General features: G+C 40.5%; 1 protein-coding gene across 4 annotated transcripts in view; it reads right to left on the bottom strand.

The window, feature by feature from the left end:
• Positions 1 to 3,518: 3,518 nt before the first annotated feature.
• Positions 3,519 to 17,174, bottom strand: part of OPHN1 (oligophrenin 1) — a 627,727-nt gene continuing 614,071 nt past the window's right edge. For all 4 annotated transcript variants that reach the window (XM_082609561.1, XM_082609562.1, XM_082609559.1 and 1 more), the window contains 4 exons: positions 11,065 to 11,230; positions 9,936 to 9,986; positions 5,952 to 5,993; positions 3,519 to 4,747 (listed from right to left, as the gene is read on the bottom strand). In XM_082609561.1, coding sequence (XP_082465687.1) covers positions 5,960 to 5,993; positions 9,936 to 9,986; positions 11,065 to 11,230 — 251 coding nt within the window. In that variant the 3' untranslated portion in view covers positions 3,519 to 4,747; positions 5,952 to 5,959. The remainder of the gene's footprint in view (positions 4,748 to 5,951; positions 5,994 to 9,935; positions 9,987 to 11,064; positions 11,231 to 17,174) is intronic.

Raw genomic sequence — 17,174 nt, forward strand, 5'->3', positions numbered from 1 at the left:
TAAATGCCTTACAATCAGTGCTTATCAGACTTTAATGTGCATAGCTATCTCCTGGAGACTTTACTAAAATACAAATTCTGATTCCAGATGTCTGGGATGGGGCCCACGAATCTGCATTTCTCATAAGCTCCCTGGTAATGACGATGCTAAGGCTGTTTATAGACCACATTTGGAGTAGCAAGAATTGCAGACATTGTTAGTCTCATTTCTAAACATCTTCTCCATTTACTGTCAACATTCCTTTACCACTGGAGGTAGTATGGTGTATTAGAAACAGGAATGGCCCTGTAGCTTCTAGTCCTGGGTTTCTATCAATCCCTAACTGTGTGACATTGGGCAAATCATTTCTCATCTTCCTGAGCCTCAAGTTTCCTTATCTATAGAATGCGGCTGTCACCTGTCACACAATGATGTTGTGAGGCCTGAGGGAATAACTGGGCTTGGTGCAAAATAGACTGTAGATGGAGATGCCTAGGTACAAAAAGATTCTGGGCCTACATTTCCTTAGAATTGCAGAAGACAACATGAGCAGTGGATCATGCAAAATATGCTCAAAGATTATTTGCATGACAAAACTGTAGATGGAGGCCATTAATACTAGACAGTCTGCATACTTTATTAAAAGTAACATGAAGGGACCCCAGGATCTAATTCTTTTTCTTCTGATGTTACATATGTATTTCACAAATGTGTCTTTCTAGCATCTATTAATGTCCTTGGTATCAAGTGATTGTTTTCCCTATGAAAATGAATGTTTTTCTTCATCAAAAACATCTCTTCAAGGTATTGCTTTTCTCTGAAATTTTTAAATGCTTCTGAAGCTTTTTCTGGGCTTGTAATGTGTCAAGGCCATTTGTCTGTAGCCACATTAAAAATAGTATCATTGATCTACATTCTCTCAAAAGCAATGTTTTCTAGTCACAGAAATACTTCTATTACTTTATTTGTTCTAACTATTACAGAATTAAGGAACTTCTTGAAAAGGGAAGGATTCTTTCCCACAATTGCAACTTATTTTAGAAATACTCTATATGACACCACTTTATTACTCAATTTGGATGCTGAGTTTTGCCCCTCAGTGGCTGGGCAACACACTCCATCTTTTTTTAAACAAAAACTTCAATAATATTTATTATTCTAAATCATCTCTTAACTTTTGCTATCACCACAGAAAACCCTTAATAGGGATTTGATCCCAAGGCATCAAGTCCTGCAGAAGCACCAAGACCATTTCTATTCCTCAAACCATGTATGGATGTCGCCAGTCTCTTGGGGTGAAACTGCACATGCTAGAACCTTGGTGAAGTAACAGACATATACAAGGACCTTTTTTTCTTTGAAAAACAGCTAGGCCAAGGACTTGAAAACTACCAACTAGAAAATAAATCCTTCATGTCACAAGGTAAAAGTAAATGATCCGTTTTAAGACATTATCAAATGGCCATTCTGAAGGTGAGGAGAAAACCTAACTCAGAAATCTCTTTCAGCCCAGTTTTTATTCCCCTGTAAACTTCATCCCCTCCTTCCCCTCAAATACTTGCCTTTTAACATTCTGTTAAGTAGGCCAGCTCCAGTAATATGGCCTTTATATGGCAAAGGGAAAAAAACATGGGGTGCAGAGTCAGAGAGAGCTGGATTAGAATATCAATTCTGTTATTTACATTCTGTGTGACCTTAAGCCAGTTAATTTTAGCCTGCTGGGTCATAAATCCTTTATCTGTAAAATGATGAGGATAGCATCCACTTGCATGATTATTGTAGGGACTAAATGATATAATGTATATGAGGCATCTAGCACTTAGTAGGTGCTTAATAAATGTTACCACTGTCAGCTCAACATTTACAGTTCATCCATTGCCAGCTTCTCCTACCTGCTGGCCGAGGTATGCAGATAGTTTCCTACAATTGACATGCTTCAATTATCACCCCCTTCCCATAGCCTCTTCTGAATGACTATCCATCGAGCAAGCCTAGGCCAAGCCAGTCTCATTCCACAGAAGCTTTTGCTCTTTAAATCAGAGAACAAAAGGGTAGGTGCTGAGGTTCATTCTTTGGGTATAACCCAGGGCAGGGGTAGAGCCAGCCAGGCACTGCTCCTTGGCTTCCAGTCAGACTGGTGATCCCAACTCTTCAGGCCAGGCTCTTGATCTGTGTCCCAGGAAACACATAGAAATCTCACAGCCACATTTCTGGGACACATATTCTACTGGAATTGTGGTGGCTTTCTCTGGTTCTCAATAATCTCTCGATATTTGTAGTGGTGACTGTGGAATTTCCCCCCAAGGAAACCAGAGTGAAATCATATCTCTGATATCTTCAAAGGTACTCAGGCCCCATTGGCCACTGCTCCTGTGGCTAAAATCTGCACACCTGCTTTGTTTAGTTAGTCATCTAATGGGACAGAGCAGAGAGGCCACAGCTCTGAGACTGCGGCTCAATGAGTACTTCCTGAGTGAGGCCAGTAGGCCTCACAGAGATTCTCTTTGAGGGTGAGCAGCAGGTAGAATGGTGCTCACTTGGCTTACTTTATCCTGGTTTCTTAGCAACTTGGCCTTTGAGACTGGGTAGAGCTGAGAGTTCAATATGGCCACCTGGTACATCGTCATTAAGAATGTCATCATGGGGCTTCCCTGGTGGTGCAGTGGTTGGGAGTCCGCCTGCCAATGCAGGGGACGCGGGTTCGTGCCCCGGTCCGGGAGGATCCCACATGCCATGGAGCGGCTGGGCCCGTGAGCCGTGGCCGCTGGGCCTTCACGTCCGGAGCCTGTGCTCCGCAACAGGAGAGGCCACAGCGGTGAGAGGCCCGCGTACCGCAAAAACAAACAAAAAAAAGAATGTCATCAAATTGCTACTCAATTACTTCCACAAAGGCTCTCATTGTGTTTAGCTTACATGTTACTAACTCATCAATAAGCCATATTTAGAGTTCAATCTTGAAAGTAGCTATTGCCTTTCAGTAACACTGTTCCAAAGGCATCTCAGAGTTGGTTTGGGCATGGGTGCATTCTCTTTCTCATCTCCCTTTCCCTTACCCTCTCTCTCGCCTCCCCTCTCCCCATGTCTATGCTTCTTTCTCAGTACTATAGTCAGTGCACTAGTGGGGCCTGGCTAGAAGAGTCCATTAGGAAAGTCCTTTCTCTCACACTGGAACACATTATAATTACACAGACCCTAAAGACAGGCTATCTTAAAGCCCACCCTAAAGCCAAGGCACCTGTGTGGAAACAAGCGATGACACTTTCTCCAGCAGCTTCTCTTCAACAAACAGGAATCAGAAATGTCTACTCATCAGATTTCTGACTCACTACACTAACTGTGTTTTAATTCCTTTCCAATGATTGAAATAGCAAATGAGGGAGACCAGGAGCTTATGTCTGGAAGTCCCATTTGGTGGCAAATATGTGTGGCTCAAGAAAGAGGGTAAAAGCCAGATCCTCAAAATGATGGCCATTAAAGCGACCAATCATAAGACCCCTTGCTAGATAAGCATGGTGTAATGGAAATAACCTTGTGTAGGTGTCCAGAGATGTGGTATTTTGTTTACACATGGCTACTAACTTGCTCTGCCTCAGTTTCCCCAACGGTAAACTAAGGAGTTAGACTAAATAATTCTGAAAGGCCTTTCTAATCAAATATTTTATAGGTCATAAAAAGAGTCTTTTATCACAAAGGCTGTGGTTCTTAACCTTTATTGTGTCACAGGCCCAATTTGAAATTCACTAGAATGTTATGGACCATCTCCTCAGAAAAGGCACATTGAAAAGGCATACCATTTCAGAGGCTTTATGAAGTTCCTGAATCCATAGATATTGGGTTAAGAACTGTTTCTTTCAAGTGATAAAACAGCTTATCTGCAGAAGGCAGACATGAAGCAACAGTGACAACTGCCTGGCCTCAATCCATCTTAACAATTCTCCCCAGCATTTGACCCAAAAATGGAACTCCTGCAGAACAAACACATTCTGCCTTTTTTAAAAGAACTGTCTTCAGCTTTTGTTTCTTTCTTGATTGCTTGGAAAGGAAGCTGTCAGGAGAAAACAGGAGGAAGAATAATTCAAACAGACCTAGGCTTTGACATGTAAAACATGCTTTGCAGATTTGTCTTAAGCAGCTGTATGCAAAAGCAGGAAGGCCACCTTCCTGAGTCCACTTGGAGGGATTGTGGGGGCATCACTCGTTCTGTCTGGTCTCATAAAAGCAGACACATTCTTGGCAATATATTACAGCGCCAAAGCTCCAAACTGGCACCAGGGTCCATATCCTCAGTAAGAGACGTATTAAGATTCTCGAAAGTTCAGCAAACATTCCTACTCCCCTACTTCCAAGGTAAGCAATGGCCCCAACTCAAGTAACTTCTGGTTCAGGGTAAGACTTCTGAGATCAATCTTTAGCCCCAAATCTTTCAGAGCTAGATGGCCTTTTGAGGAGGCAGGAAGTTCAGAGAAGAGTTGAAAACTGAGCTCCTTTCTTTGACTCAGGTTGGTGGATAGCTTAGTTTCTGCAGTCTGGCTTGAGGGAGTTCAGCTATTCACAGTCTTATAGGAGCTCAAGACAGACCTTCTGAGGGAATGAAGACAGAGTACAAAGGAGAAATAAACTTGTGTCTAGGACGTGTGTCCCTTATTTTATAGCATCCCAGAGCCTGAAGGTGCAGGGCCAGGAAAGATCTGTTCTTCAGCACACAAGGGTTTGAAGAAGACTCTTCTAGAACCTGGGAAGGGTCCCCTGAGGCCAAGCCTTTTGAAACCTGAAAGGGAAAGAAGAGAGTAAGGAATTAGCTAGGACTGGTTAAACACTTAACAGCCACTGAGCAGTAGGCACTCCCTTGGTAGGTAGCTAATCTGAGCAATAGCGGCTGGGTAGAAAAAGGCCCTTATAGCTCAGATCCCATGAAACTGTCCTAATACAGTGCTAAAATCAGGGCTGGGAACTGTGTGCCTTAAGCCTGAACTCTAATCCCCAAAAAGTCTACAGGAGATACAGATGCCTGATACCTCTGAGATTACCCACCTTGCTGAATGGCCACTGTCTTTATGGCCCTACAATAACTCCAAACTTCCTTTTACTGAGACTTCACCTTCATGAGAGCTAATAAGAAAACGCTTATCTACCCATAGACCTCTGAGGACTGGCAGTGATATGAAGTAAAGGAAGGCTGAGGAGTACATGGAAAGCTCTGCTTCAGATACCTGGACCTGATTTATGTGTGTATTGGTTCATGTCATGCCAGCAATCTGATTGTCAATCAGAACTAGTAGAGAAAGAAATATCCATGATCTCCATGGTTCTGGTGATCTTAGTAAGTTACTTATCCCCTCTGAACCTCAGTTCCTTTATTTCTTGAGTGAAAATACATATTAACTTCCCTATTTCTGGCATTTGATATGGACTAAATGATATAATGGATGTGAAAATGCTTTGCATTAGACAAATATAAAGAACTAAGGATGAAGTTTCAAGGGGTGAGACTGAAATTGTGATTTGATCTGAAGGAATGAAGTTCCCCTACAAATACTAAGGTAGACTCTTGGGACCTGCTATAATATCAAATGAGAGGTTACTGATAGTCTTATAGACCCAAAGGATGTTGGAGTTAAAAGGTTCCAATCATTTCATCTTACATATTGGGAAACTGAGGCCCAGAGTAGGAAATGTAATTGCCCAAAATGTCACAATTTATGATTCTTAATGACCTTGATTCAAAGGCAATTTGTAAAACTATACTGTAGCTTGGCTGAGCAAGAAAGAAAGGAAACTTAAAAACACAGAGAACCTCAGAATTAAAAGGCAGTAAGTTTAAGGGTCATGTAATTACAGGGTAGTGAACGGAGGCATGGAGGTAAATTCCCACCCTCTGGACCTACATGGCACTTCAGTCCTCAAAAACTCAGATCTCATAAAGAAGGTATATGTGTAACAAGGTTTTGTAATCAGGGATGGATATTACATACCTGAGGCCTCAACTCTCATCTCCAGGAAGTCTGCCTTGAGAACTGTGGGTAAAGGAGGAAAGACATTTCACTAAGACTCTAGAAATCAGAACTGGAAAGGAAAGCAAGTGGATGGGTGACTCTTCCAGGACGGTGGCAGTTAGGCCATTTGTAAAACGAGGAAGTGATTCCATCCAGATGTTTCAAAACATCTCACTCCATGCTTATAGGTTGGGCTACCTCTCTGCCAGATTTTGAGAGCCCAGTATCCCAGACACAAAGACATCTTTCAGGTGCCAGCACAATCCTTTGAGTGTCATACTATGGGAGGCAAAGGAAGACCAGAGAAATTGGCCCAAGACCAAAGACTACATTCTGTGATTATCTCCAATGGGAAAAGGGCAAAGAGGGAAGGCAAGTGCCTTGTGAAACATGAATCTTTCTTCGCCTTGAAGACCAAACCAGCCTCTTGATGTGCTTAGATTGGTCCTAAAGTAGCCTTGTCTGGGGATGGTTGGAGGCAAGAGACAATCCTGGAGAATCAAGCTCCATATAATTTGGCCAGAAAATCCAAGACAACAGCTTGTCCCAGGGCTATATACTGAACATTGTTTTTCTCCTCTCTCTTAAGTCTATTTATACCTACTCCCTGAGTGATCTTATTCTCATCCAGAATTTCAATCCCCATCAAATACTGAGACCCCCCCCCAAAGGTTACTATTCACATTGTAGTATATGTGAATGCCCCTATACATTTGTACAGTGGCTGTACTTAACAGTTCTACCTCTAAACCTATGTAGATCCAGTCCCAATTACTAGTCTAAGTTGCAGTTATCCACTGGACATCTCTATCTGGATGTCCCACAGAGTCTTCATATACACTGTGTCCAAAACTGAGCAGAGAAACTTTCCCACAAAACCTGTTCCTCCATGATTAATTATTGCTACCATCTACCTAACTGCCCAAGTTAGACTTTTTTCTCTCTTAATCTTTCTCCAATGCTCCATGTTTGAAAAGTCAGCAAGGTCTTACTGAGTCTACCTCAAATCTGTCCTTTCATTCCATTCCTATTGACAATGCCATATATCAGGACCTCATCAACTCTTGCCAGGATGAATAGCCTCCTAAGGTTTTACTCTCCCAACTATCTTCCTCATTAATAGCAGAATGTGTGTGTGTTTTTAAAAATAACTCAGGCAGCTTAGAATATGCATTGTCATGCTGAAAAGTTTTCCATGACACCCCATGGACTACAGAATAAAGATCAAACTCCTTAGTATGTCATATAAGGCATTTAAAATCTGGCCCTAATCCATCTTCTTGGCCTCAACTCTAGCTATGCTTCCTTCTTCTCACCCCCACATTGTAGCCAAAGTGGAACACTAATCACTTTTTGAACCTGCCTTGCATAAGCTATTCTGCCTCACTGAAATGTCTTCCCCTCCCTTCTCTTCTTCTTTTTTTTTTTTTTTGTGGTATGCGGGCCTCTCACTGTTGTGGCCTCTCCCGTTGCGGAGCACAGGCTCTGGATGTGCAGGCTCAGTGGCCATGGCTCATGGGCCTAGCCGCTCCGTGGCATGTGGGATCTTCCTGGACTGGGGCACGAACCCATGTCCCCTGCATCGGCAGGCAGACTCTCAATCACTGTGCCACCAGGGAAGCCCCCTCCCTTCTCTTCTTTATGAGCCACTTCTCATTTTCTTTTGAGTTTTTAATTTTTTTAATTGTTGTATTGTAGAAGGGAGATGAATGAGAAGTGAGGTCATTCAAATGTCAGGTTACATAGAGTCAGGTGTACAAACTGGAAGCAAAAAGGGGCAGAGAAAAGGTTAAATAGATCATTTTCATTAGAGATGAGATGGGATTGACTGTGGCTAATCTAAGAATCTTGACCAGTAGCCATCATGTAGGTGCACTGATGCAAGTGGTGGTTACAAAATCTGGGCCTAGACAGAAGGGGTGTTTTCCTTATGTGGATGCTGAGTGGGAGGGACCTGTGGGTACCTAGGAAGGTGTCTTATTACATATTGGAGGACTGGTGTACCCACCTTGGTCTTACCCACAGTCCTGCCAAGATGGAATCTGGGGGTAAGGAACAGGATTAAATTTAGGTTCCAGAGGCCTGGACATAGATTGGTCAGGCTGTCCTCCAGCCTGAAGTGCCTGCTTTGACCACAGTGCCCTATGTTGCAGTTGGTCCAAGACTTCCCTGAGCACTAAATGACAAAGCCCAGGCAGTAGTTACCAATCTTTCCATACTTTCAACACCAGGTTGGCTACAGTTTCCCTATTAAAAGTCAGGCTGCCTTAAAGATTCTGTTGGACTTTGTTCATGCCTAGTATGTATCCCTCTCAATGCCTTGGATCCCTGTCCAAAGCTACAGATCAATCCCTCACATTTTCAGTATATTCTACCCATCTTTAAAGCCCCATCTCAGATATCACTTCCTCTAAAAAGCTTTTCTTTAGATATGCCCAGTTCATTCTGTTAATTCTAGTTTGCTTCATTCTATTTCCCTGGCATTTATTTCTCATATGGCTTATCCTAGGGAGGTTGGAAGGACCACTAGGAAGTAGAAAGTAGTCCTGCTCATAGGCAGATACTTTATTAAGAATATAAAGTATTCTCTCTCTTTCTGTTTTTCTTTTTTTCCCTCAAGCCTATCTGATTAAGCCTGCTTTAAAAATGTCCTAGGTGAAAACATTACCTTCATTCTATCATAAGAGAAATCTGGGGCTTTGACCTCACTTTCATTTGTTATGGTAGAATAAATGGTATATTATTCTCTAAGGAGAATTTGGCCTAGTCTGGAGTTCCCTGTGGCTGACTGCCAAGCAGAACTAGGGTGACCTGCTGTTCAGAATCATGTCCTGGTGAGTCGGGTCCCACAGTTTTAACTAGATGGTGTCAAACCTATCCCAGCTCCAGTGTTGGTAAAGGCACATTGTTCTGCTTTTAACTGAATACCTGGAAGAGTTACACTCCTGTCACCCATCAGGAAGCACAATTTTGAACTTTCTGATAAGCAACATTGAATAAATTCACAGAAGAGTACCTGAAGGCTAAGCAGTCATTTCTCCAGGTGTTTTAGTCTAAAGGGTCCCAAATGATAGGCCTTGGAAAGCCTGTACCAGTACTTGAGGAATTTTAAAAACAAATTAACTGGAAGAAAGAAATAAAGGAAGGAAATTTTAAAAACCCAGGCTCCCAGGCCTACTCCTGGAGATTTTGTTTTAGTGGGTCTAGAGCAGAAGGCAGGAATCTGTGTTCATTTTATTTTCCCTCAAAATTTTCCAGGTGATTTATATGTTCAGCCAGTTCAAAAACAACCACCTAAGTCTAATGTTTACCTCTGAAATGAGGGCTATGCTTATTCTAAGGCTGTTTAGGTTAGAATATTGCTTTATATATATTCCTATCTGCTGCCCTTTTAGAATATAATAGGGTCTAAATAAGTAAACTAACAAAAAAATTAGACCTACATCGAACATAAAGTTTTTGCAATACCACTTGGCATGTGAGTACTCTATGTGTGTGTGTGAGAGAGAGAGAGAGAGGAGAAAGAGAGAAAGAGATGGAAAGACAGAGTCTGAGAGGCAGAGACAACAGATACAGAGATAGACAAATAAAGAGAGACATGGAGACAGAAAAAGAGTCAAAGAGATAGGGAAACAGAGACATAAGTAGAAAAACACAAGGAGAGACATAAAGAGATTGAGAATTACAGAGACAGAGAAAGAAACAGTGTGCGAGAGACAAATGGACAAGAGTGACAAAGGCAGAGAGACACACAGTTATAGAGACAAAGACAGGGACACAGGGTAAGAGACAGGGAGACAGAGAGACAGTGTTGGGTGAGAGAAAGGAACAAACACAGACAGTGAGAAAGAGACAGAGCTACAGAGAAAGAGAAAAATGGAATGTTAAGAGAGCAAATGACATGCTCATGATATATTTATTAAAAAGTGATTTGGTTTCATTTCTGTCATCTGTATCTCTTACCTTCCTGTTTTCCGGGAAGCTATTTCAAAGAACCTGGTCCTGGAAGCCACCCTGCAAAGAGAAGCCAACCAAGTCCCATGAGTTGCTCTGGAATATGTGTGGGAACCAATAGCAAGGAAAAGAAAATATGAACCAGATAGGCCACCAATGCCAGGCTCTGCCTCAGCTTGCAAAGGATCTTGGTCTGAGGAAAAACCCAAGTATCAGAATGTGAAATGGCTCAGAGGCCATAGGCACCCCCAAGGCTATGGCTGATACCCTTTGCTCCCCCTTGGTTCAGAATGGTCTAAGTATGTTGCCCGTTCAGACAACCCTTGGGAGAAATAAGTGAAACAAGTTCTTGGTTTCAGAGTATAATTTTTGGCATTTTGTAAATACATTTAGCTAATTAGTCCAAACAGTAGAGGCTCTGTTTTTCTTATTTCCTAAATTTTATAATTATGGAAAACAAGAGACACAAGAGAAAAGAACACTAGGAGGCAGGATACTGAGAGGGGTCCCAGGAACTGGCTGAGGAGGGGCTGGCCAGGCTAGTTTTGTGGCCAAGAAAACCTGGTCCCTGAGGGTTGCTGTGGCCCCACCTTAGCTGCTCTATCCCTGATTCCTTGGCTTACAGGCCAGACTCAGGAAGGCCTGTTGGATATTAGCTCTGCTACTACCCTGTAAGAGGCTCTCTGGAGAATCTGAGTCATTTTGGAAAACTTTAAAAAATCATACCTTCTCTTAAAAAAAAAAGCCTCAAAGCACACGTAAAATGACCAAATCTGTTCATTAAATTACTTTTAAAACCAGTAGTAATAATAAGAAAAAAAATTTTACAGAGGCAAAGAAGCGTGAAAGCAGCCAGTAATCTTATCACCCTAGAGAGATCAGGGCGACTAAGAAAAATGGGTCTCCTATCGGGTACTAAGATTTAAACACCTCAGCTTTAGGAAAAATCTCCCAGCTTTAAGTGTTGAGTAGAACACTCCGAACAGAGCTGGTCTGCAACAGTCCCCTACACTATGAAGTGAATGATACCCTGGAATTGTGCATTGTACACCCTTCACAACCATAATGGTGATCCTGAAAGCATTCTTAGTGGTCTAAGGTGGGCTTTAGGTCAAGGTTGAAAAACAACCCTACTTACACAGACGATGGGATTTCCCCTGCATTGCCAGTCACTGTATCTGGCTTTGGTTCAGGTTTCTGGGTAGTTGTTGCCCGGCAGGGAGGATCTGGAGGCCTCACTGGGGGTCGGATGATGGTTGGCTTTTCTCCTGGAGGCCGCACTATGCTGAAACTGTCAGAGTCTCCTGGAAAAGAGAACAACAAGAACTTGGGCAGTGAGCCAAATGGAACACTACTCCTCAGCAGGTACCCAATATTTCAACTACTGTGGCCACCTCCCTTGGTCCCCATTTCTTTTTGGTAACTAACAACTCTGGATTAAAAAAATATATTCTTCCAGCAGCTGTCCCTTTAGAAAGTCTATGTTAGAACCTCAGCTCCGGAGCTTCATATTTGTGTGACCTAGGGTATGTCACATCAATTTGCTCAGTCTCAGTTTCCTCAACCATATAATCAAGACTAATAATATATTATCTTACAAAGACATTGAGGTGATTTACTAGGGTAGTAATGTTTAGTACTGTCACTGGCACATAACAGGTGCTTAGTCAATGTTTGATGATAAATTTGTTACATTCATCATCACCAAAAATGAGTCTCTTTTCACTTAAGCCTTGACTATTGTGGCAGTCTCCCAACTCTCCTTTCTGCCTCTGTCTCTAGTTTCCAGGTCACTCAGTACAAAATAAATACATATAATTTTTTAATAAAATGATTCGGGCAGGAATACTGTGAAACATATGCATGCACACATTGCTGGTGGCACTGTACCCTGGGCTTATTCTAACTAGAGAGCCATCAAGAATTCTGGAACAGAGTCTCATCCACCAAAGGGCAGACAGGAGAAGCAAGAAGAACTACAGTCCTGCAGCCTGTGGAAGAACAACCACATTCACAGAAAGATAGAAAAGATGAAAAGGCAGAGGGCTATATACCAGATGAAGGAACAAGATAAAACCCCAGAAAAACAACTAAATGAAGTGGAGATAGGCAACCTTCCAGAAAAAGAATTCAGAATAATGATAGTGAAGGTGATCCAGGACTCAAAAAAGGAATGGAGGCAAAGATCAAGAAGATTCAAGAAATATTTAACAAAGACCTAGAAGAATTAAAGAACAAACAAACAGAGATGAACAATACAATAACTGAAATGAAAACTACACTAGAAGGAATCAATAGCAGAATAACAGAGGCAGAAGAACGGGTAAGTGACTTGGAAGACAGAATGGAGCAATTCACTGCTGTGGACCAGAATAAAGAAAAAAGAATGAAAAGAAATTAAGACAGCCTAAGATACTTCAGGGAAAACATTAAATGCAACAACATTCGCATTATAGGGGTTCCAGAAGCAGAAGAGAGAGAGAAAGGACCAGAGAAAATATTTCAAGAGATTATAGTTGAAAACTTCCCTAACATGGGAAAGGAAATAGCCACCCAGGTCCAGGAAGTGCAGTGAGTCCCACACAGGTTAAACCCAATGAGAAACACACCGAGACTCATAGTAATCAAATTGGCAAAAATTAAAGACAAAGAAAAATTATTGAAAGCAGCAAGGGAAAAACGACAAATGACATACAAGAAACTCCCATAAGGTTAACAGCTGATTTCTCAGCAGAAACTCTACAAGCCTTAAGGGAGTGCCATGATATACTTAAACTGCTGAAAGGGAAGAACCTACAACCAAGATTACTCTACCAGGCAAGGATCTCATTCAGATTTGACAGAGAAAGCAAAAGCTTTACAGACAAGCAAAAGCTAAGAGAATTCAGCACCACCAAACCAGCTCTACAATAAATGCTAAAGGAATTTCTCTAAGTGGGAAACACAAGAGAAGAAAAGAACCTACAAAACCAAACCCAAAACAATTAAGAAAATGGTCATAGGAACATACGTATTGATAATTACCTTAAACGTGAGTGGATAAAATGCTCCAACCGAAAGACACATGCTTGCTGAATGGATACAAAAAATGACCCATATATATGCTGTCTACAAGAGACCCACTTCAGACCTAGGGACACATACAGACTGAAAGTGAGGGGATGGAAAAATATATTCCATGCAAAGGGAAATCAAAATAAAGCTGGAGTAGCTATACTCATATCAGATAAAATAGACTTTAAAATAAAGAATGTTACAAGAGACAAGGAAGGACACTACATAATGATCAAGGGATCAACCCAAGAAGAAGATATAACAATTATAAATGTATATGCACCCAACATAGGAGCAGCTCAATACATAAGGCAATGGCTAACAACTATAAAACAGGAAATCGACAGTAACACAATAATAGTGGGGGATTTTAACACCTCACTTACACCTATGGACAGATCACCCAAAATGAAAATAAATAAGAAAACAGAAGCTTTAAATTACACAATAGACCAGATAGATTTAATTGATATTTATGGGACATTCCATCCAAAAACAGCAGATTACACTTTCTTCTCAAGTGCGCACAGAACATTCTCCAGGATAAATCACATCTTGTGTCACAAATCAAGCCTCAGTAAAATTAAGAAAATTGAAATCATATCAAGCATCTTTTCTGAACCACAACGCTATGAGATTAGAAATGAATTACAGGGAAAAAAAACGTAAAAAACACAAACACATGGAGGCTAAACAATACCTTACAAAATTACCAAGAGATCACTGAAGAAATCAATGAGGAAATCAAAAAATACCTAGAGACAAATGACAATGCAAACACAATGATCCAAAACCTATGGGATGCAGCAAAAGCAGTTCTAAGGTGGACGTTTATAGCTATACAAGCCTACCTCAAGACACAAGAAAAATCTCAAGTAAACAATCTAACATTACACCTAAAGCAACTAGAAGAAGAAAAACAAACAAAACCCAAAGTTAGCAGAAGGAAAGAAATCATAAAGGTCAGAACAGAAATAAATGAAATAGGAACAAAGAAAACAATAGCAAAGATCAATAAAACTAAAAGCTGGTTCTTTGAGAAGATAAACAAAATTGATAAAACATTAGCCAGACTCATCAAGAAAAAGAGGGAGAACACTCAAATCAATAAAATTAGAAATGAAAAAGGAGAAGTTACAGCAGACACCGCAGAAATACAAAGCATCCTAGGAGACTACTACAAGCAACTCTATGCCAATAAAATGGACAACCTGGAAGAAATGGACAAATTCTTAGAAAGGTATAACCTTCCAAGACTTAACCAGGAAGAAATAGAAAATATGAACAGACCAATCACAAGTAATGAAATTGAAACTGTGGTTAAAAATCTTCCAACAGGGCTTCCCTGGTGGCACAGTGGTTGAGAGTCCGCCTACCGATGCAGGGGACGTGTGTTCGTGCCCCGGTCCAGAAGGATCCCACATGCCATGGAGCAACTGGGCCCATGGGCCATGGCTGCTGGGCCTGCACGTCCGGAGCCTGAGCTTTGCAGTGGAAGGGGCTACAGCAGTGAGAGGCCCGTTTACAGAAAATAATAATAATAATAATAATTCTTCCAACAAACAAAAGTCCAGGACCAGATGGCTTCAGAGGTGAATTCTATCAAACATTTAGGGAAGAGATAATACCCATCCTTCTCAAACTCTTCCAAAAATTGCAGAGGAAGGAATACTCCCATACTCATTCTATGAGGCCACCATCACTCTGAAACCAAAACCAGACAAAGATACTACAAAAAAAGAAAATTACAGCCCAATATCACTGATGAATATAGATGCAAAAATCCTCAACAAAATACTACCAAACAGAATCCAACAAGACATTATAAGGATCATACAGCATGATCAAGTGGGATTTATCCCAGGGATGCAAGGATTCTTCAATATACGCAAATCAATCAATGTGATAAACCATATTAACAAATTGAAGAATAAAAACCATATGATCATCCCAATAGATGCAGAAAAAGCTTTTGACAAAATTCAACACCAATTTATGATAAAAACTCTCCAGAAAGTGGGCATAGAGGGAACCTACCTCAGCATAATAAAGGTCATATATGACAAACCCACAGCAAACATCATTCTCAATGGTGAAAAACTGAAAGCATTTCCTCTAAGATCAGGAATGAGACAAGGATGTCCACTCTCACCACTATTATTCAACATAGTTTTGGAAGTCCTAGCCACGGCAATCAGAGAAGAAAAAGAAATAAAAGGAATACAAATTGGAAAAGAAGAAGTAAAAAAAAAAAGAAGTAAAACTGTCACTGTTTGCAGATGACATGATACTATACATAGAGAATCCTAAAGATGATATCAGAAAACTACTAGAGCTAATCAATGAATTTGGTAACGTTTCAGGATACAAAATTAATGCTCAGAAATCTCTTGCATTCCTATACACTAATAATGAAAAACCTGAAAAAGAAATTAGGGAAACACTCCCATTTACCATTGCAACAAAAAGAATAAAATACCTCGGAATAAACCTACTTACCATACAGGCAAAAGACCTGTATGCAGAAAAGTATAAGACAATGATGAAAGAAATGAAAGATGATACCAACAGATGGAGAGATATACCATGTTCTTGGATTGGAAGAAACAATATTGTGAAAATGACTATACTGCCCAAAGCAAGCTAGAGATTCAATGCAATCCCTATCAAGTTACCAATGGCATTTATTATGGAACTAGAACAAATCATCTTAAAATTTGTATGGAGACAAAAAAGACACCGAATAGCCAAAGCATTCTTGAGGGAAAAAAATGCAGCTAGAGGAATCAGACTCCCTGACTTCAGACTATACTACAAAGCTACAGTAATCAAGACAATAGGGTACTGGCACAAAAACAGAAACATAGATCAATGGAACAAGATAGAAAGCCCAGAGATAAACCCATGCACCTATGGTCAACTAATCTATGACAAAGGAGGCAAAGATATACAATGGAGAAAAGAAAGTCGCTTCAGTAAGTGGTGTTGGGAAAACTGGACAGCTACATGTAAAAGAATGAAATTAGAACACTCTCTAACACCATACACAAAAATAAACTCAAAATGGATTTGAGACCTAAATGTAAGACTGGACACTTTAAATCTCTTAGAGGAAAACATAGGAAGAACACTCATTGACATAAATCACAGCAAGATCTTTTTTGATCTACCTTCTAGAGTAATGGAAATAAAAACAAAAATAAACAAATGGTACCTAATGAAACTTAAAAGCTTTTGCACAGCAAAGGAAACCATAAAGAAGATGAAAAGACAATCCTCAGAATGGGAGAAAAAATTTGCAAACGAATTAACAGACAAAGGATTAATCTCCAAAATATATAAACAGCTCATGCAGCTTAATATTAAAGAAACAAACAACCCAATCCAGAAATGGGGAGAAGACCTAAATTGACATTTCTCCAAAGAAGGCATACAGATGGCCAAGAAGCTCATGAGAATCTGCTCAACATTACTAATTATTAGAGAAATGCAAATCAAAACTACAATGAGCTATCACCTCACACCAGTTAGAATGGGCATCCTCAGAAAATCTACAAACAACAAATGCTGGAGAGGGTGTGGAGAAAAGGGAACCCTCTTGCAATGTTGGCGGGAATGTAAATTGATACAGCCACTATGGAGAACAGTATGGAGGTTCTTTAAAAAACTAAAAATAGATTTACCATATGATCCAGCAGTCCCACTACTGAGCATATACCCAGAGAAAACCATAATTGAAAAAGACACATGCACCCACTCTTCATTGCAGCACTATTTACAATAGCCAGGTCATGGAAGCAACCTAAATGCCCATCAACAGACAAATGGATAAAGAAGATGTGGTACATATATACAATGGAATATTACTCAGCCATAAAAAGGAAAGAAATTGAGTCATTTGTTGAGACGTGGACGGATCTAGAAAGTGTCATACAGAGTGAAGTAAGTCAGAAAGAGAAAAACAAATATTGTATATTAACGCATATATGTGGAACCTCAAAAAATTGTACAGATGAGCCAGTTTGCAGGGCAGAAGTTGAGACACAGTTGTAGAGAACAGACATATGGACACCAAGGGGGGAAAACTGTGGTGGGGTGGGGATGGTGGTGTGCTGAATTGGGCGATGGTGATTGACGTGTATACACTGATGTGTATAAAATTGATGACTAAGAAGAACCTCCAGTATAAAAAAA

This window comes from Mesoplodon mirus (assembly GCF_964341445.2).
Source record: "Mesoplodon mirus genome assembly, chromosome: X".
NCBI classification, from domain to species: Eukaryota; Metazoa; Chordata; class Mammalia; order Artiodactyla; family Ziphiidae; genus Mesoplodon; species Mesoplodon mirus.